At 41.8% G+C, this 25,686-nt stretch overlaps 1 protein-coding gene across 1 annotated transcript in view; it reads left to right on the top strand.

Moving 5' to 3' along the window:
- The window catches only part of LOC137049352 (uncharacterized), a 73,773-nt gene that overhangs the window by 9,518 nt on the left and 38,569 nt on the right, over positions 1 to 25,686 (top strand). Inside the window, exon 9 of the mRNA XM_067427891.1 lies at positions 15,314 to 15,703. Coding sequence (XP_067283992.1) covers positions 15,314 to 15,703 — 390 coding nt within the window. The remainder of the gene's footprint in view (positions 1 to 15,313; positions 15,704 to 25,686) is intronic.

Genomic DNA, 25,686 nt, shown 5'->3' with positions numbered 1-25,686 from the left:
AGGCAGCAGGCATAATGTAGATAAACTATTTTTGAAAGAGTTCTGACATAAAATTTGTTAATTGACAGTCTTATATATTCATTTATATTATATATTAACAATATAACCAATTTACTGAATTATCCAGTAGTTTTCTGAACACATGATAATTAAAAACTAACACACTGATGAAAATGTGGGACATTTTCTCAATATTCGACGTGCGGGACAAGGGGTGAAAATGTTGTATCCTACACGTAAAGGGGGACGAGTGGTCACCCTAAGGATTAGTCTGAAATGCAGGTTAAACTCAAAGCACATGCAAACTACCATGCTTTGCCAGCCTTTGGTCAAACAGCTTTTTGGGTTAGAGTAGTTGGGATAATTGTGCATTGTCACTGTAAAAATAAACAAAGAATAGGAAAAGTACTTGAACAGACAAATAAGGGAAGAGACTGCCATCTGCTGGGACATAATGGCATCCGCAGCTGACAGAGGTAACAGGAATCATGGGAGTGTGGTCTTCACCTCCACAGCTGATGAGAAGGAATCAGACGAACTCGGGCAGAAATCATGATCATGGATGAGCGAATACATTCAAGTTTTATTAAATATGTGGGGATCTACACAGACAGGCACACAACACAGCTGCATCACATTCACCAAATACCTGGGATCACATGATGTTTTTGGGAGGTCACATGACTAATCAGGAAGTGATAAGTGTTTGCTGGCTGCAAGTCAGACTCTTTTGTGTTGATGCTAGGCACGGTTGTGTGAGTTGGGCTCCCTTTTTCATGCAGGTATAATTTGTAATGGTAGAGCTTGTTTAATCACTGCCATTTCATTTTAATACTTATTTATTTCATTTTTTATTAGTGTGATTCTAGAAGCACCTGTCTACTCTCTTCACGGAGGACACAGGCTTCTGAATGAAGGATTTACATTTGTGATCACTCCCAGTGTGACCCGAGCTGCTAGGCTGCACTGGTAAATGCCTCAATATGTATATTTTCCATTGAATGTTTTATACCTGTTTTGGGACATGTTTTAATGCTTTTTTTCTGTCTGTAGCAACGGAACATTCACCTTTTTTTTTGTGCTGTATCAATGTGCTGTTGGGACAGTTGAGCATATTGAGAAGTAGGCCTATATTTTCTAGTTATGTTTGAGTTGGCTATGCTATGTTGTTTAATGAGGTTGGCAACTAACATGCTTGGTTTCTATTGAAAAGGGGACCAGGCCAGCCACTGTTTGTTTTCTTTATTGTACCTTGTTGTTGTTGTTTGATTGTATGTTTGGTTATTCGTGATTTTACCCTTGGGCCCATCACTCATCTGTCACCTTCATAGTACTATTGTGTATCTTTTCTTTTTGATTAATTGTGGTCAATGATGCGGGTGGTTCTCCTCCTTAACTATGTTTTCTGCGTAGGATATTCCTGTACAAGGCCGGATCATCACTGATGCTTTGCCCCTTCCTGTCGGGGGACCACACTGGGAGAGACACTGTATTGGTGTGTACTTGTAGCTACAGCACGGTGTGATATTTTGTAGTGGCTTCTAAGGATATTACTTGTGTAGTGCTTGCTGTGTTGCATGTTTCGACTGGTGTGGGGTGGCTGTCTCCTGTTTCTGTCTCTCCAGGGGTCTCCGGAGCAGGGGTTTTGCATTGGCTGATCTGACCTTCTTAGACCGAGGAAAACTTCACCAGTCATTTATTGCAGTATTTTAAAGATCCATTCTTAACAACCTGTTGCATCTGTTTTTTACCCAAGTGTAATAAATTTCGATACTTTTTCATATATGCCTCATGTTGACTGTCCCTGTGTGGGGAAAAACTGAGTTAGCCACACTTTATTCACTGAAAGATTTGTGGACTCCTCCTGCCCAACATCAGGGGGTGGCGTAGTCAGACTAAAAAGACGGTACTGCTTGGCAGGAACCACATTTTGGCGTAGTCCGGCAGGGTATAAAAAAAAAAAGAAAGAAAAAAAAGAAATTGAGGCATTGACTTTTATTTTGTTTATATGGTTTTTGTCTGTGTATTTTTTTTTTTTTTTTTGATTGTTAAAATAGAAACAGTGGCTGGCTCTGGACAACAGAGGACTACAATTGGACGCCCAAGACAAACCACGATGGGAAACAGAGGCCAGTGACTACTACTTCTCAACTGAAGTGTTTTTGTTTTTCTTTGGCATTGTTCTATGTTCTCTTCTGTGATTGTGAGGCTGTTAAACTGATAAAATGAGTGAGGTGGAGGAACATGTACCTGAGGAACTCTTAACACTTCGGGAGGAAGTGCAAAGGCTACGAGTGGCTAATGAACAACTTCAGAGATGAAGAGGTGCCAGTGCAAGTACCTCTGTTAATGATACTACTGCTGGGGGGATAACCCCTAGTGGTGATTTGGGCTCACCAAATTTTCCTAGTCAACAACCTAGACCTGAACGTTTTGTTTATATTCAGAGAGAAAGGAAGTGTCCCCACTTCTCTGGCTCAAAATCTAAATCCGAAATATTGATTTATGATTGGATAGAAAATATTGAATCATGCGTGAGGGATAGAAATATGAGCGCTAGAGAGAAGGCCCTCTTCCTTTATGACCATTTGGAAGGAGAAGCAAAAGCTGAAATTAGATTTCGCCCTTTGGCTGAGCGGGAGAATCCGGACACAATCCTAAAAATCTTGAAAGAGGTTTATGGTTCCTCCTCCTCCTTTGTCAGCCTGCAAAGACAATTTTTTGACAGAAAACAGAAAGAAGGGGAGACTTTGAAAGAATTTTCTCACTCTCTGTGGGCTTTAATTGAAGAAATCAAACGTGCTTACCCTAATAGGTTGATAGACCCAGATATATTGGTTAGAGATCAGTTTATGGAGCATGTACGTGATGTTTCATTAAGACGGGAGCTAAAGAGCATTGTGCGACAAAATCCGGCAGTGGCTTTTATAGCACTGCGGTATGAAGCAATTAGATGGATGGAAGAGGGTGAGCGCCCCTCCGTACAAACTCGAGCCGGGCTTTACCATGGTGGGGTGGATCTAAATGTTGAAGGGGCTTGTCATGCAGTCGGGCTGGGGAAAGGATCAGAAGTTTCTGCTCTGCAGGAACAATTAAATCAACAGCAGTTACAAATTAATAAAATCCTTCAGAGTCTGTCTAAGATAGAATCTCTTTTAAACCAGTCTACTTCTCGCCCCCATAACCCCAATTACCAGTTTACACCCGAAGGTCAACCCATCTGTCTCCGGTGTCATAAGCCTGGGCACGTCCTCCGTCAATGTCGACAGGGACAGAGACCACGAACAGCCAGTCTACCTAGTGTCCACCCGGAGGAAAATCCTGCAGTTACAGGACAGTCAGGTATGCATCATATTGATCCTAGCACGCTGATGGACAATTCTGCTCCCTCTAATCAGGTCTTGCCCCCATCAAATGAGTCAGTCTCACTTGTAGGTAAATGCCCTGTCGTGGAGGTAAAGATGGGAGGTGTTAAAGTAAAGTGTTTACTGGACACTGGATCTATGGTAACGACAATTACAGAGTCTCTTTTTAAGGAAGTCTTTCAGCAGTGGGGTGCACCTAGGCTCAAATCATGTGGGTGGTTGGTTTTAAAAGCTGCGAATGGCTTAGACATCCCCTATGTTGGATATTTAGAGCTGGACATCCAGGTACTGGGTAGAACCCTTCCAGGGCGGGGGGTTTTGGTGGTGCAGGATGCCCCTTGTACATTACAACAACAATCTGTTCCTGGGCTGTTAGGAATGAATGTCATTGCTCAGTGTTATAGGGAGTTATTTGTGCAACAGGGTGAGGGTTTATTTGATTCTCTATGTGCTGTTCAAGCAGAGGCCTGCTGGGAATCTGCTCTCCGCTACTGTCGCCACCAAGATGTGTGCCAGTTAACTCATGAGGGTCGGGTGCGGGTCCTAGAAAAGGGTGGGGAGTACATACCAGCTGGGTCACTTAAGTTTATAAAGGTCACCTGCCCAAAAGTCCCCCATACACCACCTGCCACAATGCTGTTGGAACCTGGAGGCTCAGATCTCGCCCCAGGCTTGCTTTTGTCCCCGTCATTACTTAGTGTTACCAATGGTGTGACATATGTTCCAGTGGTTAATGTCGGAGCCACTGGTGCTACAGTTCACTCAAAGCAGGTGCTGGGGATGTTACACTCAGTGGTTGACATTCAGGCAGAGCAGCTGAGGTTTGAGGGGGAAAATGGTGAGGTTGCTGTAGTTAATGCACATACTGCTGAGGGGCCACCTGCCTCCATCTCAGAAGTCCTTGCCACTTTTCACTGGCCAGAGCTTTCACCTGGAGAGGAGAGCCAAGCAAAACAGCTCTTAGAAAGGTATAGTGATGTTTTTGCTAAATATGATGGAGATCTGGGTTGCACTGAGGAAATTGTACATGAGATACCTCTTTTAGATGAAGCACCAGTCCGACAAAGATATAGGCGAATACCCCCTACACAGTGGCAGGCTGTGAAAGACCATATTAAACAGCTTATGGATAGCAAAGTGATCAGGGAGAGTAGCAGCCCTTACGCCTCACCTATTGTCCTGGTGCAAAAGAAAACTGGAGAGCTACGGATGTGTGTTGATTACCGCCAACTTAACGCCAAGACAAGAAAGGATGCCTACCCTTTACCTCGTATTGAGGAGTCTTTGGACGCCTTGTCAGGTGCTCAGTGGTTTTCAACTCTGGACTTGGCTAGTGGCTATAATCAAGTAGCTGTTGCTGAGAGAGATAAGCCAAAGACTGCATTCTGTACCCCATTTGGCCTTTTTGAATTTGAAAGGATGCCATTTGGGCTATGCAATGCTCCCGGAACTTTTCAGAGGCTCATGGAGCGAATATTTGGTGATCAGAGCTTTCATTCAGTTCTTTTATATCTGGATGATGTCATCATTTTTTCTTCTTCTGTGGCCCAGCACTTGCAGAGATTGGAGATGGTCCTCAGCCGGCTCCAACAGAAAGGACTCAAGGCAAAGCTGAGTAAGTGCCACTTTTTCAGGAGGGAGGTGCAGTACTTGGGACATCGTGTGTTCAAAGAAGGTGTGGCCACTGATCCAGAAAAGGTATCTGCTGTGAGTAATTGGAGGAGACCTTGTGATGTGACTGAAGTCCGATCATTCCTTGGATTTTGCAGCTATTATCGCCGTTTCGTCAAGGGGTTTGCGCAGTTAGCAGCTCCACTTCACCAACTAGTGGCGGACGTGATTAAAGCTGCAAAGATAAGTAGAACCAGGCCAGCTGCAGTCTTGCCCAGTATGTGGACTGAACAATGTGAGAGAAGTTTCAATGAGTTGAAGAGGATGTTGACAAGTGCTCCCATTTTAGCATTTGCGGATTTCACCAAGCCTTTTGTCTTAGAGATAGATGCTAGTCATCAAGGACTAGGTGCAGTCCTGTCCCAGGAGAAGGAGGGAAAGTTGAGACCAGTGTCATATGCTAGTCGCTCATTGCGTGGTTCGGAGCGCAACATGGAGAATTACAGCTCCATGAAGCTGGAGTTTTTAGCATTAAAATGGGCAGTCTCAGAAAAATTTAGAGAGTATTTACTTGGCAGTAAATGTGCCGTTTATACTGATAATAACCCTTTGAGCCACTTTCAGACCCTGAAGCTGGGGGCCACTGAACAAAGATGGGTTGCCCAGTTGGCAGCCTTTGACTTCACTGTACACTATCGACCAGGTAAAAATAATGCCAATGCTGACTCTCTCTCGCGTCAATATAGCACTCAAGAAGAGACCGCAGTCCTGGAGACTGACCAGCTGAGAGTTGAATCTTTTCAGCCGCACATTCCTGACAGAGTTGAGGGAGCCATGTCTTATCAAATTGGAGTCCTTCCAAGTCGATCCAATGTTGAACTAGCAGTGCTGCAAGGGGCGGACCCCGTTTTGAAAGACTTTCTATTTTTTTGGAGATTAGGAAGGCCTCCCAGCAAGGAACAGCGGGCTAAACTTACCAAGGGTGTACAGCATCTCCTCCGCCAGTGGGATCATATCCTGGAGAAGGACGGACTGCTGTACCGGAAGTCAATTGCCCCTTATGGAGAGCCATACACCCAGTTACTCCTGCCCCAGTGCCTCCAACAGGAGCTTCTTTGGGGTCTCCATGACCAACATGGACATCAGGGAGTACGGCGGACTACTGACCTGGTGAGGCAGCGGTGTTACTGGCCAGGGATGGGAGCGGAAATTGAGAAGTACTGTCAGAACTGCCAACGCTGTGTGCTGTCTAAAGCCGTCCAGCCCAGAGTAAAGACTTACCAGGGGGTCCTGCTAGCCAGTCAGCCATTGGAGGTACTTGCTATAGACTTCACCCTGCTTGAGTCTGCAACAGATGGCAGGGAAAATGTCCTGATCATGACAGATGTTTTCTCAAAGTACACACAGGCAATCCCAACTAAAGACCAAAGTGCCAGTACAGTGGCGAAGGTCCTAGTGGACTGTTGGTTCCATCGCTTTGGAGTGCCTCAACGGATACATTCCGACCAAGGGAGAAACTTTGAGAGCGCACTCATCGCGCAGTTGTGTCAGCTATATGGGATTGAAAAGTCTAGAACAACAGCATACCATCCCCAAGGGAATGGCCAATGCGAGAGGTTTAACCGGACCCTTCATGACCTCCTCAGATCACTCACCACGGAAAAGAAAAGGGCGTGGCCAAAGTACATTTCCCAGTTGGTGTGGGCATACAACACCTCTACCCACCGCTCTACTGGTCATTCCCCTTATTCATTGATGTTTGGCGTTGCACCACGACTCCCTATGGATTTCCTCTTGGGGGCTACTGACATCGAGGAAACAAGCTGTTGGGATGAATGGGTTTTACAGCATCAGGAACGGCTTCAGGTAACTCGTGAACTGGCCCGCAAGAACATGGAAGAGGCAGCAGAGTACCGGCAGCGAAACCATAATCAACAGGTGCGGGATAAGGGTTTTACAGAGGGTCAACTGGTCTATTTAAAAGATCGCCGTTGCCAAGGTCGCCGAAAGATTCAGGATGTCTGGTCACCAGCACTGTACAAAGTTGTCAGGGCACCGACTGACCCTGGTGGGCCCTACACAGTAACATTGGCTGATGGAACTGGTAATGTCCGGCAAGTTCACAGAACAGAGATCAGAGCATCACAGCTAGAGACTATACCATCAGTACCAAAGGTCCCTCAGCCATTTATAAGATCTACTTGCCCAGAGGGTAACTTGACATACAGTGACGAGGATGTCCTTACCTGGATAGAAGAAGTAAGACCTATTACAACTACTGCTGTTACTTCAGATCCGTCACCAGTGGGTCCTCACGAAGTGTCAGAAGCACCAGTTGGAGAGGATGAGGATTGGAACGAGGGCGATGGTGTTGATGACGAGGAGGGGAACCCCCAAGTCCAAGGCGAGTCACCAGTTCTTAGACGCACCAGTCGTGCAACAGCTGGAAGACACCAGAATCCTTATAATCTGCCAAGGTCTACAGTATCCAGTGCCAATGTGGGGATGGTAGGGGCTGCTGCATTCCTTGGGGTTGAGATTTGATCGTCGGGGGCGACGGCACCTTTTGGGAGGAGTGAGTGTGGGGATCTACACAGACAGGCACACAACACAGCTGCATCACATTCACCAAATACCTGGGATCACATGATGTTTTTGGGAGGTCACATGACTAATCAGGAAGTGATAAGTGTTTGCTGGCTGCAAGTCAGACTCTTTTGTGTTGATGCTAGGCACGGTTGTGTGAGTTGGGCTCCCTTTTTCATGCAGGTATAATTTGTAATGGTAGAGCTTGTTTAATCACTGCCATTTCATTTTAATACTTATTTATTTCATTTTTTATTAGTGTGATTCTAGAAGCACCTGTCTACTCTCTTCACGGAGGACACAGGCTTCTGAATGAAGGATTTACATTTGTGATCACTCCCAGTGTGACCCGAGCTGCTAGGCTGCACTGGTAAATGCCTCAATATGTATATTTTCCATTGAATGTTTTATACCTGTTTTGGGACATGTTTTAATGCTTTTTTTCTGTCTGTAGCAACAGAACATTCACCTTTTTTTTGTGCTGTATCAATGTGCTGTTGGGACAGTTGAGCATATTGAGAAGTAGGCCTATATTTTCTAGTTATGTTTGAGTTGGCTATGCTATGTTGTTTAATGAGGTTGGCAACTAACATGCTTGGTTTCTATTGAAAAGGGGACCAGGCCAGCCACTGTTTGTTTTCTTTATTGTACCTTGTTGTTGTTGTTTGATTGTATGTTTGGTTATTCGTGATTTTACCCTTGGGCCCATCACTCATCTGTCACCTTCATAGTACTATTGTGTATCTTTTCTTTTTGATTAATTGTGGTCAATGATGCGGGTGGTTCTCCTCCTTAACTATGTTTTCTGCGTAGGATATTCCTGTACAAGGCCGGATCATCACTGATGCTTTGCCCCTTCCTGTCGGGGGACCACACTGGGAGAGACACTGTATTGGTGTGTACTTGTAGCTACAGCATGGTGTGATATTTTGTAGTGGCTTCTAAGGATATTACTTGTGTAGTGCTTGCTGTGTTGCATGTTTCGACTGGTGTGGGGTGGCTGTCTCCTGTTTCTGTCTCTCCAGGGGTCTCCGGAGCAGGGGTTTTGCATTGGCTGATCTGACCTTCTTAGACCGAGGAAAACTTCACCAGTCATTTATTGCAGTATTTTAAAGATCCATTCTTAACAACCTGTTGCATCTGTTTTTTACCCAAGTGTAATAAATTTCGATACTTTTTCATATATGCCTCATGTTGACTGTCCCTGTGTGGGGAAAAACTGAGTTAGCCACACTTTATTCACTGAAAGATTTGTGGACTCCTCCTGCCCAACATCAGGGGGTGGCGTAGTCAGACTAAAAAGACGGTACTGCTTGGCAGGTACCACAAATATATGCACATAATAAAAAAGATGACAGTTGCATGTATTGGTGAAATGCATATTTACATACATGTTGTCCAATGATGTGCTGAAAATATTAAGAAACTACTAAAGACTGAGAGACTTTGTCTAAAAGATCAAATTCTTTGGGTGAAGAAACCATTAGTACCAGATATATACATTCATTCCAAATGCAAATAGTGACAAATGTGATAGAAAATGTGGACATATAAAGTTAATTTGAGTGTAAAAATACCTGATAATAGTCAAAAGCGTCTAAATGTTTTTAGACATTTTATAGATTTCTTTTCTCATGAAATCCTCATAATCGTACTACAGTTATTGACATTATTTGGGCATTTTTTCCCATTTTAAAGACATAAACTAATAAAAGATGATAAATATGATAAAGTAGACACAGGGTGCTGTCACACCTGCCTCATTTAGTTCGGTTGAATCGTACTAGAGTTGTTTTTTCCGTTTGGTTCAGTTCATTTAGTCAGGTGTGAAAGCACCAATTGCACTCGGGTGCGCACCAAAAGCAGACCAAACAAGCATTGAGGATGTAATCTGACCTCAAAAAGAAACAATTGCAAGAAGTACTGATCATTTTTGGACTAGACCAGCTGCCGTAGTCAGCTGCGCTGTGCATTATGGGATGAGAAAGTGTTTGTTGACAGTGTGCACTTCAGCGGACAAACTTGGAGTGGTGAGGAGGTGCAGAATCATGTCAGAGTTAAAGGAAGTGTATGTAAGATTGTGGCCAAAACTGGTACTGCAATCATGATCCCCCCTCCCCCCGACTCGAGGTTGCCAGATTGGTTGCAGGATCAGCAGAAACGTTTGTAGAGCTGCAGCTGTGGTAACTAGAGCAAATCTGGCAACCCAGATGCCCAAACACTACTGACTTTGTGATTGGTCGATAGGTGGAGGGCGGAGCTTCAGGCCAAAACACAACATGTCAACATCAGCGAAGGGCTGCAACAACAACTTTTAAATGTCAATATACTGGGCAACAGATGATACGCACAATTAGCCTACATTAACCCAAAACTAACTTATTATAGTTACTTAATAAGTCTTAATATACTTACCATATTGTTTTCTTCTTTTTAATGACTGAATATAGACATTAAGAGAATAAATTGTTAAACAAGTACTTTTACTTTTAATACTAAAAGTGCATTTAAAATCAAGTACTTTTTTACTTTTACTTAAGTAGGACTGTCGTTGTAGTACTTCTACTTTTACTTAAAGGGGTACTTCAGCGCTGGGAAGATGAATCTGTATTTAAACTGGGACATCAATGCAGTAGAAATGTGAAATTATTTTTGAATTTGGTGTCTTCTAGACTGAGAAAAGACAGAAAATGTATTTTTGTCCCATGGGGATGAAAGACTACAATTCCCAGAATGCTTCGCTGCCCTGTGAGGCCATTCCCAACCAACAACTTCATTACTGTGACTGAGTTAGAGACACTACAATTAAAAACTGAACGTGTCTGTTCAATATAATGAGTGAGTGACCGCGCGAGTATCACAGCACTGAGCACTAACTGCAGGAGTGATGAGAGCTGAGGTAATCGCGACTACACTCGCGGCATACATTCACAACGCGAGTTCAGTCTGGCACGCGTTTCAGTTCATGCCTTTGCAAGCTTAACTTTCATAGAAATGAATTTGAGAAGTTAAAAGACTTACATTGCTCACCATAGCTCCGTTTAAATGATCCTGTCTGCAAGCTGAGCTCTCCCTGCCAGCTGAGTGTGATCTCCATCCCCCATGCGCAGATTCAAAACATGCGGAAATGGCTCCCTCTGCTGGCTGTAGTCTTTAGCCTCTGGGCAAACATTCCTCCTATGATGCAAAAATCGTCATTTTGCATCATAGGAGGAATTTTTCCAGAAATAAAATGCATAAATCTCTCGTCTCAGGGAGATATGAGAGGGGAAAGCACAATAATTTGAATATTCTCCAGGGTTTCTACTGATACAAAGCCATATGCTAATCGCTGAAGTTACCCTTTAAGTAAATATGGCTCTGGTTATTTGTACTTTTACTTAAGTACCGAGATTCAGTACTTCCTCCACCACTGGGTGTATACAAACAATGTAATACATTATGACCAGAGGCCTGTTGCATGAAGCTAGCTGAACAAACTCTGAGTTTCAGAGTAGGTTTAAAGTTGACAAATCCAGATAAATCCAACCTGGTTTAGATCAAGTTCAACCGTTTCTCAAAGCTCGGTATAAACTTCCTCTGTCAACTAGGGTTTAATCCAGAGTTAGCGATTAACTCTGAAGCGCGTGTACCTGAAAGTGTGACATGTGCGGCAAACAGCCAATCACAGTGTCCGTTTGACTCTCTTCTCTTCTGAAGATTGAAAGATCGTTTTGAAAATGATTATGAAATTAAATGTGTTTATAAGGCAGGAATATACACTGCTGCTGCTGCGAGTGTTTGAGAAGGCAGCATCAATGCATGATGTGAATCAAAGAAATATGCCTAATAATTATAGGTTCCCAACAAGCTCAAATTAATACACGTTGTTTAAAATAATTATGAATGCATTTATTTTAATATTTGTCAATTAATATAATAATTATATGAATATATTATATTAATTAAAAGTAATTCGTATAATATAAATAAATAATTAAAGGATGAGCAATTTTATGGGGTGTGGCTTTATTCCGTCTTTACTTGCAGCTGATTGGCCCAGTTTGGGTTTGCGATCTCTAACCCAGATTAAAACCTGCTCCAGAGCAGGTTAGCCGTGTAGTGTAAGTTACCATGGTGATTAACACTGATAAAAACCAATCCAGCTTCTTGAGCCCGAAAAAACTGAGTTTGCTCAAACTAATCTTGAACTTACCTGGGTAGCAACTGAAACCAGCTTTGTGCAACAGGCCACAGGGACAAACAGTCCGCGCAGTCGTCTCTCCATAGTTGTGTAGTTTGCTGCCTTTTCTTCTTCTGTTGGAATTTTCCCGCACGTAAATTATGACCAATTGAAAGCAGTTTAGGAAATACGCCATGGCCAATGGGTGATGCGGACGTTGTCATGTGACTGCATTTTGGTATGATGATGGCCAAATGAAGCGTTTCGAAGCATTATTGCTTTTATGATATAATTGTGTTGAAAATGGTTCATTACTCGAAGCTTCGTTCAGAAAGAAATTGCAGCACAACAAAGCTAACAACCATAAAATGCAAATAGGCTTATATGTTGTTTACATGTTTTATTACGTGTTTACCGAGGCGATCAAAGCTGAAACAGTGTTAGTGCTGTGAAAATCATTTATGTAGGTGAATTTTATAGATACTGATGAATTTCATGTGTTCACCTTGATAATACAACTAATTATTATTTGTGTGTAATTATTTCTTTACACAAGGACAGAAGATCAGACCAGCTTAAAGGGCTCTTTAGTAGTTTCTTAAAGGGGGGGGTGAAACACTCAGTTTCAGTCAATCTCATGTCAATCTTGAGTACCTATAGAGTAGTATTGCATCCTTCATATCTCCGAAAAGTCTTTAGTTTTATTATATTTATAAAAGAAATATGGGCTGTACCGAGTCTTTCCGGAAAAAAACGAGACGTTTTTTTCCGGAAAGGCGTATCGTGTGGGCGGAGCTAAAGAATGACGAGTGCGCACAAAGCGGTGACGTCCTCAAGCGTGGAGAAGAAAACGTTACTCTAGTAAACCATGGCTAGCAATCAGATTCAGCTAATACAGATATGATCCAGAATCAGATCCGGAGGCTGAAATAAATTGAACAGGAGAAACAGCAACAGCAGGACGTCCGTCTCTGTGGTATGGACTGTATTTAGTGGCCTGTCAACATTTGTGTGTCTTTACTCGCAGTTTATGAGGACATGATTCGGTTTATGGACTATTGGATGCGACTAAACCTTAGCAGTAGCAAGCAAAACGGTTTTGCACGTCAGACTAGTGTAACGTTATACATAGAACAGCAATGGAGTCCGTTAGCGCATTTGAATGACGAAGCACGCTTTGTGAGAACGCTAGGTTTATGTTTGGGTGATTTTACAATAAACAAACTGACACCTAGTGGTCAGCTAAACAAATGTATTTAAACACACACCATATATCGCATGCTCCATTGATAAATTAACTAACGTTATACACGATCGTGTCGTTTACTGATGTTTACTTACGCGAAGATAGACAACAGCACAGACAGTGTGACAGCAGTGACCGTGGAAATCCACTTTTGCGACGCGACTGAAGCGATGTTGTGAAGCTTCCCGTCATTTCTGCTTTCAAATCGGTTCAAATCCAGCGCTGCCTTCCCAGAATGCTGTGCTGAAGCGTTGAAGTCGCTCGACGTCACCCATAGGAATAAAGTGGAGCGCGGCGCGGACTATAACCGACATAAGTGTTCACGGACGACTGGATCTGCAGCTGAGCGAGTGTTTATGGGCGTGCATTTCCTCTCTCGCTCTAGTTACGCGCGCGCGCACCCTTCCGGGAGAAGAGCCCGTACGGCCCATACAGGGACCTTCCGCTCTATTAACGTCAAGCCGAGCCATACTCGAAAAAAACTCGCCGAAACTTGTGAGAAACCGGAAGGAGTATTTTTAACACAGAAATACTCCATCAAACGTCCAACATTAGTTTTTGAAACTTTGTCTATGTTTAGGATGGGAATCCAAGTCTTTAACAGTGTAAAAAGCTCAGTATGCATGAAACAGCATTTCACCCCCCCCCCCCCCCCCCCCCCAAAAAAAAGTTGGAAACCATCACAACACTGAAATAAACTCAATCCACTCTCCTCAACAATAACGCCAATCCAAACACCGACTACTACAGCCCACATTGTTTCCATGGTTTGGCTTGACTTTTATAAGAAATACAGCGGCCAGGTATCAAACCTGTCAACATTGGATTGGGCTGTCAAAGCAGTCAGGTGGTTCACTACAGCAGTGTGTTTGCTTCCGAAGCCATTTTCACGTGACTAGTGATGTAATGATACAAGCTCCGAAGCAGTGGTTCATTGCAAGGACCGTTCGAGTTTGAAGCAAGCTTCAGAGCATTGGTGTCAGACGTAACATCACTACATTTTGGTTTGTTTCAACCAGTTCAGATCAAAGCAATCAGTGTGGTGTGAAAAGGAACCAAAAAAGCTGCAAAATGCTACAATGTATAATTGTTTGCCCTTGGTTTAGACCAAATGAACCGAACTAGAGATGTGAAAGCACCCATAAGGTTGTATCTAAACTGCTCAGTCTCTCTAGCTCTCTCAAACTACAGATATCTGCATATCTCCAGACCACAGCACCTCTGTTTTTACAGCCACACATTTAAAGGCTATTACAATGATAATTTAAGTTTGTTACACTATTTATAACTTTTTAATGGTCTTAAATTTGAGCAAACCAAAATTTAGGACCCCAGAAACTCTGTTATTTGCTTGTGAAGTTATGGTATTGGAAAAAATAATTAAGAAATAATAATTCAGACACAAAAATGGACTGCATTGTGTTATTGCTTTCATTTATTTTTCTTCTAACACTGTAAATGTGAACTGTGTTATTAACTTAACATTGTGTTATTAAACGTATTTCAATAATACATTCAACTCTGAACTTTGTGATATTTTAAATAGATATTTTCTACGTACATTTCTATGCACTTGTGACTTTTATTTTGGTTTTCTGTATGACGTCATAAAGCTGCGCCGCGCTCCTGCGTCTGTTGTGATTCTGCTGAAGAAAGGTTTGTGTATTAAGCATTTAAAGTGTTTAAAGCGACATAAACTAACTAACTAACGAATGAATGATGTGTTATTAAATGTAACATTGCATTGCATTGCATTATTTAACTTTAATCAACGTTGTGTGAGCGAAGGAGCGTTTCATTTCGCTAGTTATTGTGAATCAGTTCAAACACGAATTCAGCCGTAAGAGAGCGTCGATCCGCACTTCGGATTCTGACCGGAAATAGTAGACTGTCCGGGAATCTCTGGAATACTCTTTTCAACATACTACGATTTGGGAAATACTAATTATGTTCTCCAATACTATTTAGTATGCAAATTGGGACGCAGGGTCAGTCTCTGGCGAGTGACGAGATAACCGGATCGAACTTTCGACTCTCCGATTCAATTGAACCGATTGATTCACAACAAATGATTCAGTGATTCGAAGCGCTCGATTTCTACAAATAATTAATATCTTAACTGCCTAATATATTAAGGGTCTGTATAATTTGTATTCTTTTATCCATTTGTTTTGTTAGTTTTGACTGTTTTTAGTCTAATCGGATTATTCAAGTCTAACACTCAGACTCTCTGCAGTGACTGAACTACTGAACTAGATCTGTTTGAGTCACTCAGAGATTTAGTGTGGATTTATTTTACTTTCTGTTAACTATTCTCTTCTTAAACAGGACAAAGTGACTGAGGTCCACATGACATTATTATAAAGATGGCGGTTATTAAAGAGGAGACTGAAGACATGGAGATGACGTTTATTAAAGAGGAGAGCGAGGAGACTGAAAACATGGAGATGACGTTCATTAAAGAGGAGAGTGAAGACATAAAGATGATGTTTATTAAAGAGGAGAGTGAAGACATAAAGATGACGTTTATTAAAGAGGAGAGCGAGGAGACTGAAAACATGGAGATGACGTTCATTAAAGAGGAGACTGAAAACATGGAGATGACGTTCATTAAAGAGGAGAGTGAAGACATAAAGATGATGTTTATTAAAGAGGAGAGTGAAGACATAAAGATGACGTTTATTAAAGAGGAGAGTGAAGCTGTTAAGATTGAAGAAACTGAGGAACAAACAGGTTGGTTTCATTCTCAAAGTCATTCGATCAATTCATTTGATCCTTAAAGGGCTAGTTCACCCAAAAATGAAATTGATGTCATTAATGACTCACCCCAGTGGCATGGGCAGAATCTGAATTCTGGTCGGGCCTGGGCAAAAGTGAGCGGGATCTTTCACCCGGGGTGATCGGGGGACGACAGGTTGTAACTGTAGCAGCTACTGTCTACAAAACATGAGCAGCGGTTAAAACAAATGTTAGACACTTTATTTCCACTTTTCAAGTATGTTCTTCGTCTTTATTGACAATAAACACCTTTCTGATTGGATATGAGATGAGAAAAGGAAGTACATCGAGTTTGTCAAAAGCCAGATTCGAACCACAAATAGATTAGCGTCAAATCTTAGTGCAATGCACCTTACCCCAAACCATCAAAGTTGACAGAATTAAACGGTGTGTTCCCGGTGTATCTATAGTTACTTTTTTAACTGGGGGCGGGGGACTCTCCCCTGTAGGGTTGTGATAGAATGAGATTTTCATGATATGACAACTATCTCAGAAAACATCAATTAAACATTTACTGTACCTATTATTAAATGATGGTTATTATCACTAGTTAAAATGATGTTAAATGAATGAAGAAGATTGGTCTTTTTTTTATTTGGTTGAACAAATGCTTTATTATAACAAACTTAAAACCATTTGTTTATTAAAATTTCAATAAAACATGTCTAATAAACTAAATTCAATAAATTATTATGAATTAGATTAACAACTTATTTTTATCATTAATTTGTAAAAATGTTTAAGAATAAAATATCGGAGCAGCTTATTCACAGAGAACAAGCAGATCATATATTCATATAGCAGTGTTTTGTGCTTTAATGTTCACAGACCATGTCGCGATTTGATTTATTTGATTTATTTCTAAGGCCTACAGCTCTACATTCGAGTTATTCGTTCATCCACCAGTTTGCGTGTATTACGCCAATTCTACGTTATAATGTAAAGTTAATGTTCATGACTGGATTCCGGGATTCCCTCTGCGTCACAGAAATCAATCGGCCTTAAAGGTGAACTATAGTATTTTTGCAGTAAAATATCCAAAAACCACTAGGCCGGTGTTATATATTTTGTTCAGTTGAGTACCTACAATATCCCAAATGTTTCCAACTATTTGTAAATTGTGAGAAAATTGCTATTTTAACCAAGGACAGGGACGTTTCAACATTGCATTTGAGGGAGTCGCCTGTCAATTGCGTCATATCTGCGTTACCCTCGGTTTCGGCTTTTATTTGACAGGAGCGCTTTACTCTTAGCAGTGTGAACAAGTGAAAGCACAGAGTAACGTCATAACATCGTTTTGAACACACTTAAATGTATCTAATATGATAAACAGAGCTCCATTACCTCAAAATCATAACCGGAAGAGCGGATCTGTGCAGGCGCCCGGCGAATGTCTCCCGTCCCTTCATAATAAAAGTCCCGGTATTTGCGAGGCGGGTATTTGTTTAACAATCGCTCCAGCAGCCGTGCTCAGGTCCATAACACTCGGTCCTGCTCTGCTTTAGACTACAGTAACGTTAATAACCGCATACATGAACGTGATTTCTGCCCGAGTCCTATTTTTCACCGGCTGTGATGAGAAGACCACATCTCCCAAGATGCTGCGCTCACACTTTGCGTCATCAAACTACGATTTGTTTTGAATAGGCGCCCTCCAGTGGACGGAAAGCTCCATAGTGCACCTTTAAGTTATAAACATACCTTTATTTGCACAGAGGGATGTGTGCCCGAACATGTTCTATGTTTTTCTTCATTTGCATCCACATTTTGTGCACATTTGATATCCTCCAGGACAACATCACATTATTTTTTTTCTATATCCAAAGTATTTCCATACTAGCCAGGGGTTCACAACGGCGTTTTGCTTTCACCTGGGTCTGCGTCACTGACGTCTGTCTTGTTCGTCTCCATCTGATATTTGCGCGCATGTTCTTTCCCGCGCCCCGCGCCCTCTATTCAATATTAGTCATTTTCGGATCGCGTTTTCCCCCCTCCCCTCTGTGCATTAATGATTCATTTTACTCAGTAACGGATGTGGTTTAAAATGTAGCGAAGTACAATACTTTAATCAAAATGTACTTAAGTAAAAGTAAAATTACAGATTTTTAAAACTACTTAAAAAAGTAGAAGTACACAGAAAAACTACTCAATTACAGTAACGCGGGTAAATGTAATTCGTTACTTTCCACCTCTGGCGTTTGCAAATAAAAAGTCTTGATGTTACTTGCGGGCTGATGGATGGGTTCTCTCCCGCGTCAACGGGATATTTTTATAGAATTTTGCATTGCTGCGGTTTATCACACAACTGCAAATTATAGGCTACGTGAAGAGGTAAACACACTTCATGAAGTCACAGGCGCGAACCGCGTCACATACATAAGACAGCCTATTGCCTAACACAGCTGTCAATCAAACATTATGCAAAAAACATAACTGTAAAAAACACATTTTATTTTTTCAGAATTTGAGATGTTATAATAATTTTGTAATTATGTTAAAATTATTTAAACAACTGTTATTTAACAAATATAATTATATTTGTATAATAAACTGAGGGGCCCTAGTCATCATAGTGGGCGGGCCTGTGCCTGTCAGGCCCGTCCGCTGGCTATGCCCCTGACTCACCCTAATGTCGTTCCACACCCGTAAGACCTCCGTTCATCTTCAGAACACAGTTTAAGATATTTTATATTTAGTCCGAGAGCGTATACAAGTGTATGCACACTATACTGTCCATGTCCAGAAAGGGAATAAAAACATCATCAAAGTAGTCCATATGAGACATCAGTGGGTTAAAGGTGCACTATGGAGCTTTCCGTCCACTGGAGGGCGCCTATTCAAAACAAATCGTAGTTTGATGACGCAAAGTGTGAGCGCAGCATCTTGGGAGATGTGGTCTTCTCATCACAGCCGGTGAAAAATAGGACTCGGGCAGAAATCACGTTCATGTATGCGGTTATTAACGTTACTGTAGTCTAAAGCAGAGCAGGACCGAGTGTTATGGACCTGAGCACGGCTGCTGGAGCGATTGTTAAACAAATACCCGCCTCGCAAATACCGGGACTTTTATTATGAAGGGACGGGAGACATTCGCCGGGCGCCTGCACAGATCTGCTCTTCCGGTTATGATTTTAAGGTAATGCAGCTCTGTTAATCATATTAGATACATTTAAGTGTGTTCAAAACGATGTTATGACTTTACTCCGTGCGTTCACTTGTTCACACTGCTAAGAGTAAAGCGCTCCTGTCAAATAAAAGCCGAAACCGAGGGTAGCGCAGATATGACGCAATTGAAAGGCGACTCCCTCAAATGCAATGTTGAAACGTCCCTGTACTTAGTTAAAATAGCAATTTTCTCACAATTTACAAATAGTTGGAAACTTCTGGGATATATTGTAGGTACTCAACTGAACAAAATATATAACACCGGCCTAGTGGTTTTTGGATATTTTACAGCAAAAATACTACATAGTTCACCTTTAATTAGTCTCTTGAAGCATCCAAAATACATTTGGGTCCAAAAATAACAAAAACTACGACTTTATTCAGCATCGTCTTCTTGCTTTGCCCTCATAGGAAAAACTTTTAATTTTATTAAAATAAAAAACATCTTTTGTAATAATTAATTTAACTTTCTTTAGTACAATTCTACTTCACTTTTGATCTAAAATACGCAGCCGTGGTGAGCAGAAAATACTTCTTTCAGAAACGTTCTATAAAATCTTAATGACCCGAACTTTTGAACACTAGAGTGTATTATAGATTTGTATTTTGGTATATAATATTATTACCATAATTTGTCATTGAATGCCACATACACATAGCCTAGAAATCTAGACGCACCCTAGCGGCAGCAAATTTAATCTGCCTGCAAGTTAAAGCCCTGCATTTAAGCCCGAGCCCGACGGGCCCCGACTTTTTTACGCCCCTAGGGCCGGGCTTCGGGCCTTTTTTAGGCTTCTCCTTCGTTTTATATTTATTTTATTAATTAAAAGGAACAATGAGATGTTCTGCGCTGGTGGAAACAACACGAGACCATAATAGCTAACGCGACTGTCAAGATATGGCTCGCACAGTGTTCAGAGCATAGGTTCAGAGTCTGCGCCAGCAGCAGCAGTGCGCGTTTCTTGTGAGCGTTTCTGTTGCGTGTCATCCGCGGGGCGTCTGCTGTATCAATAGGAAATATATTTATATTTAACATGAAGTATAGGGCTTCCCTGTAGGCTACATTAATAGCAGCAAAGACAACGTCAGCAGTAGCCAGCCCATACCATATCCATGGTATTAACGGCAAAATAGGCTACAGAATATTTCGTTCTGTATTGACAGGTTTAATATTTCAAAATCGATAATTATGTTGTTTTTTATTATTACAAGTAGGCCTATATCTGCATTTATGTTAACCCACAGACTTTCAAACATGAAAATGTCATTTTTATTAATATGTATTCGTGTCAAAATGGCATATAAACATCTTTTCCTATTATATTTCGCCTGTAAACGTTTCCACGCTCGCATGTCGCGTGAAAATAGGCGCATCTTCTATTTGAAGCATGCGCGCGTTTTTCGCGTGGCTCGGACCGACGAAGGCAGTATGCAAGCTCTAACCGGTTAACGGGAGCCAGAATAAAAACGGACACGCCACACAGCCGAGATGCTCACGACACGCTTGAAGTGTGTCCCCGGCGTTATGGCCTATTCACAACTGGTTCCTTCATTCGTTTTCTCTGACCAGGTATTAATCTGATTGCGAAATGACCAGGAGTAGCCTAGTCCCGAGATTCTTTCGAGACGTAGCCTATTTAATTCCGATCACTAAACAAACCAATTCAGAAGGATGAAAGCATTTCAGACGAAACCGGACAAATGTAAATGTAGCCTATCTGGTTGTTTAAACCACATGTATACATTTTACTCCTGGCAAGTGGTTAAAAAATAAACGTGTGAGAGGGTTATGGGCTATATGTTGTAGTCAGATAGATATGATGGTGCTGCAACACGCATCGCCGCAAATGAGTAGCCTAATGCAAGCCAACACAAATGGCCGTAATTGAAACTTAAAATAATTCTTAGATGCTCAAAAAAAACAATCATCTTAATACTCGTTCCTCTCTCTCAGGGAACCGAGGTTACGAAAGTAACCGAGTACGTTCCCTTTCGAGAGAGGTTACTCGTATTACGTATGGGAAAAACTCCTTTTCTCGAGAATATGAAGCAAGACTTTATCAATAAAGGTATCCATGTAAAGCGTAGTGCCGCTGTACGGCCATAGCCCAGCGCGAGGAGCGCTCTAATTGGCCGGGCCGCGGCAACTGCAGGAACCTACGGTGAGGCGGCTGAGAGGAACGAACCAATGGGGGGCGTTCCAGAAAGCCCGCCGTAAAAGGTGCTTATATTTGCATACAGGAGGCTATATAAGACCCTAATTCGCCATAGGTGTCAGGTTTTAAGATCGACTGAAGCGATACCTGAGAAGCATAAACACATCACGGAACGTAATACTCGTTCCTCTCTCTCAGGGAACCGAGGCCACGAAAGCAACCGGGTACGTTCCCTTTCGAGAGAGGTTCCTCGTATTACGTATGGGAACACAATGTAAAGCGCCGTGTGTGCTGACTGACCCTGTATACCCAAAGCACATGTTAATAAACCCCCGATAGACCGACAGAGGCGGCTTATAAGGGGAATGAAGAACTGGAAGAGTCGGTTCGTTTGAACAGCTGATCGGACATAGTCGGATCTTATGATGAATGAATAAGTGCTTAAGGGCACAATCATCTTCAATAAAAATGAATGTGACTAAATGATCTTACCAGTGCGCTAAGGTCCCGCTCTCTCTTATGTGGTCTTTGAATTTGAAATTAACTGCTGAATAAAATAATCTTATGCTTTCGTTGCTGTAAACTCCGTTAAATGAGCATATACCACGGGAATTGAAGATCGGATTTATATTCATTTGCGTAGGTGTAAGGTAACCTGCATGTTCTTTTTTTATTTTTATTTGTTTTTAGATTGTTTAGCTCTGTTTGCGAGAGCCGCGAGCAGAATCAGCCTGCCTCAACTCGTCAAAAATGCCTTTTACTGTGGTGGTAATAGTTGGCGAAATTAACTTACATTGTGATGCTTCAAGTGTTTTATATCAATGGATTTTATTATAGGCAAGACAAGTTAAGAGTTGATTTGAGAGACTAAATCGATGCGGTTAACTCACTGCCGGCCACTGGCCGCTTGGTCGTCACTTAAAAAAAAATTAAACTTTAATTTAACAAACAAAAAAATTCTCTAAACATTTTTCTAAATTAACTTAATAAAGAAACGAAACGAAATATGACTACTTTGACATTAAAAACAAAACAGAACTATTTTAATGGCTGCAACAATGTACGAAAAAAAAAAAAAACAACAACAACAACAACACGGGCTCCAGTCGGACTCGGGCCGAGAATTTTGATAAGCTGTCGGACACGGGCCGGGCTAGGGCCTAGATTTGAGGCCCGTGCAGGGCTCTACCGCAAGTGTTGTCTAGCAACTCTCAATACCCTTCTGAGCTGTATTCCCCTAACTCTTGCCGGGCCAATCACATTGTGTATAGAGTCGGTGGGCGGGGTCATAATGGCGACGGCCGAGTTGCGTTTGCGTGTTTCTAGTAAACACAGAAACTGGCGAACGGCAGCGGTCTTTCGAATCAGCTTTGACAGAGACTCTGGAAGACTTGGAGTTAAGCTTTTCTCTGAGAAAAGAACAAAGAACGGCACTGAAGTCATTCTTAAAAAGGGAAGATGTGTTCGGAGTTTTGCCGACCGGATACGATGAATGTTTTATCTATCAACAAGCCCTGTTTCACCTTCGTTGCTCTGGTTGGTGGTAGCGCTATCCTATCGCGTGCAGAGGGAGTTTGAAAGACAACCGTTTATCCGCCCCTCGGATTGAGCCCTGGTGAGTTTCCAGACCAAAATCTGGAAAAATGCCAAAATCATCAGTATTAAAACAATAAAAGACCTGAAATATTTCAGTTGGTGTGCAATGAATCTAAAATATATGAAAGTTTAATTTTTATCACTACATTTTGGAAAATAATGAACTTTATCACAATATGCTAATTTTTTGAGAAGGACCTGTATATATAAATAATAGCATAACATAAGATGTTTATTGCAAACATAATGTGCAGCTTTTAATGGGGCAGCAAAGATAAGATAGGCTTCTAATAATCGTTTACTGCACAAAACCATATGAAATGCTTTAAATCAGAGCGACACTAAGCGCTTATGCGCATCCCAGGTGCAGAATGATGCGCTTAAAGGTGCCCTAGAATGATTTGAAACAATATGTTAAATTGTTCTCTGATATCTACATAGAGGGTATGTGGCTTATTTAAGGGCAAAAATTGTCCAGATACAGTTTTACAGGTCCATTTACAACCCTATAAATTGTCCCTAGGATGTAATGCTCTGTTTTTGCCATATTTGGAAAGGTCATGAATATTAATGTTAAGCTCTGCTCTGATTGGCATATTTCAGCAGCTCACTGCAGTTCAGCTGTTCAGCGAAGCGGCTCGTGAGTCCTGACAGAACACAGACCGGCTAAATGACACTTTAAGCAAAACATCTCAAATGGAGATTGATAAAATGCAGCTTACTTGTTTATTGGTGTTGTCAGATCATCCGCGCACGAGAAAGAGCTTGCGTTCGTGCGGTTACCTGATTTCAGTAATTAAATCCCCCAAACAGAGCTTTTCGGTGGAAAAAAAAAATATACTATCCAGTGTTTTACCTAAACATGTCCAATCTGGCAACCATATGCATGCGAGCTCTCTCTCGTGCGCGGATGATCTGAAAACGCCAATAAACAAGTAAGCTGCATTTCAGCAATCTCAATTGACTATCACAGAGGTTTCCAACCCTGGTCCTGGAGAGCTACCGTCCTGCAGATTTTAGCTCCAACCTGTATCAAGCACACCTGAACCAGCTAATCATGGTAATCAGGGTGCTAGATAATTACAGACAGGTGTTTGGAGCAGTGTTAGAACTAAAATCTAGAGGATGGTAGCTCTCCAGGAGCAGGGTTGGACACCCCTGGACTATCATTTTAACTGATATGGTGGAAAAGATGACGTTTGCTAGAAGGATTGAGTGAACGGTATCTACGGTTGTATTTTGTAATACAAAATATTATTAACCTTTGTCATTAGACACACTATTTAGTTTTGTATGGTACTTGGAGTTTCCTATTGTTATTGTACTAGCATCTTGCATCATCTAGACAATGCGGTCTCTCTAAGAAACTTTCAATTTAATCAGAAATTGTTTAAACAGCTAATCAACTGCTTGCAGGAAAACAGTTGCCACTTTCTTCAGTTTAAGACTGAGTGAAGCTTGCTTGAAATAGGCTGAACAAACAAACAATTTGTTGTGGTATCCGATTATAATAAACCTCAACCATGTGTCATGAGAGCCGTTTTTGCTGTCTTCGAGTGTCTTGTTTACCATCAGTAGATTCGGCTTGTTTGGACATATGCAAATGTTGGGGGCGTGCATATAAATGATCCCCAACGCTTGCGTCACGGTTGGGTTTATGTAGAGAAGCACTTTTGTTTTTTTTTATTTACGAGATTTACATAAGAAGGAGGAGGCAATGGTGTTTGAGACTCACAGTTTGTGATGTCCATGTACTGAACTCTCAATATTTCACTTTGGCAAGGTTAATTCAATTTTTCATTCTAGGGCACCTTTAAAGCAACACAGAGTTAGAGTTGCAGTGCTAGTGCGCATTGAAGAGTTCACTGCACAAAGAGAAGAGATGTTGAGCGCTCAAATCCTAGTCTATAATGTATATCTGTCCAACAGTTTATATCAGATACCACAGACATTAAAAGATGCGCAGCCAGAAGAAACACTAGCGGTTCACCCGTGCGCATTGGCGCTCAGTGTTCTGATTTATTATTTTTACTCTTTGGACTGCACGTTTCACACAAGTCACCCAAACTGACGTGAAAAAATCGGGAGGCGCCGAAAAGCGCGCTGTTTGCATCCCTGTAACTTGTGATTCCATTGCAGGTGCATTACTCCTCACACTTTTTGCCACAGTTACTCCATTCATGGACTTATCTAGTTCTCTTTGTAATGGTGCCCGACTGCCACTTGTTTTTTTTGTTTTTCATCCAATGAGCATCATTCTATGTATCCATCTTTGTTACGATCTTCCTCCACAAACACCACTTTTGGTCGTAACACACAGAGCGACACCTGAGACGTGTCACCTGGAGTCCCGTCTCCTGCTCCCAGAATTACCACAAAAATCACCAGTTGGGTCAGAGAGGCAGTTTTGTTTATTACTTAATCAAACCACCTACAAGGCGGTTGCTATCAGTGGATAGGCCAAAATGACAAACAAAAGAGGGCATCTACCTATATTTTTAAAGATCTTCCCTGGAAAAGAGATAACAAAAGAAACACATAAGTCTTGCTAATGGGAAAAACAGGAGAAAATAGTATTTAAACAAAAAGACGGCCTCCCACTGATAAAGGATCTGCATGGGCAAAGACAATTCACATTTACCGGCCTATACCGCTAACAACTGGTATTTCCCACTAGGATTTTACTCTAAAGAGCAGTCCAGCAGCTTTGCACACACACACTGTTGGTTTGCCACTTGCTGACTTTTCTCCAGCGCCTCTGCCAGCTTCCTGAGCACTTGGTCGTACCGCCATCTGAGTCAACCCTGTGTCAGTGCTGTTTTACAGCCCGACAAAACATGCTGGAGTGAGGCATTGATGGTCCCGCATAGGTCACAGGATTGCTCTATTCCAAGCTATTGGTGGAGGTTCTGGGGCTTTAGGAGGGTGTTGTATGTTGCCCTAATGAGGAAACTGAGCTGAGCTTGTGGCAGTTTCAAAAACTCTGCCCAGCTGATTGCTCGACTAATGATGCCCTCCTAA

The sequence above is a fragment of the Pseudorasbora parva genome, chromosome 2 (assembly GCF_024679245.1).
Source record: "Pseudorasbora parva isolate DD20220531a chromosome 2, ASM2467924v1, whole genome shotgun sequence".
Lineage (NCBI taxonomy): Eukaryota > Metazoa > Chordata > Actinopteri > Cypriniformes > Gobionidae > Pseudorasbora > Pseudorasbora parva.
This window is presented reverse-complemented; position numbering and strand designations above follow the sequence as displayed.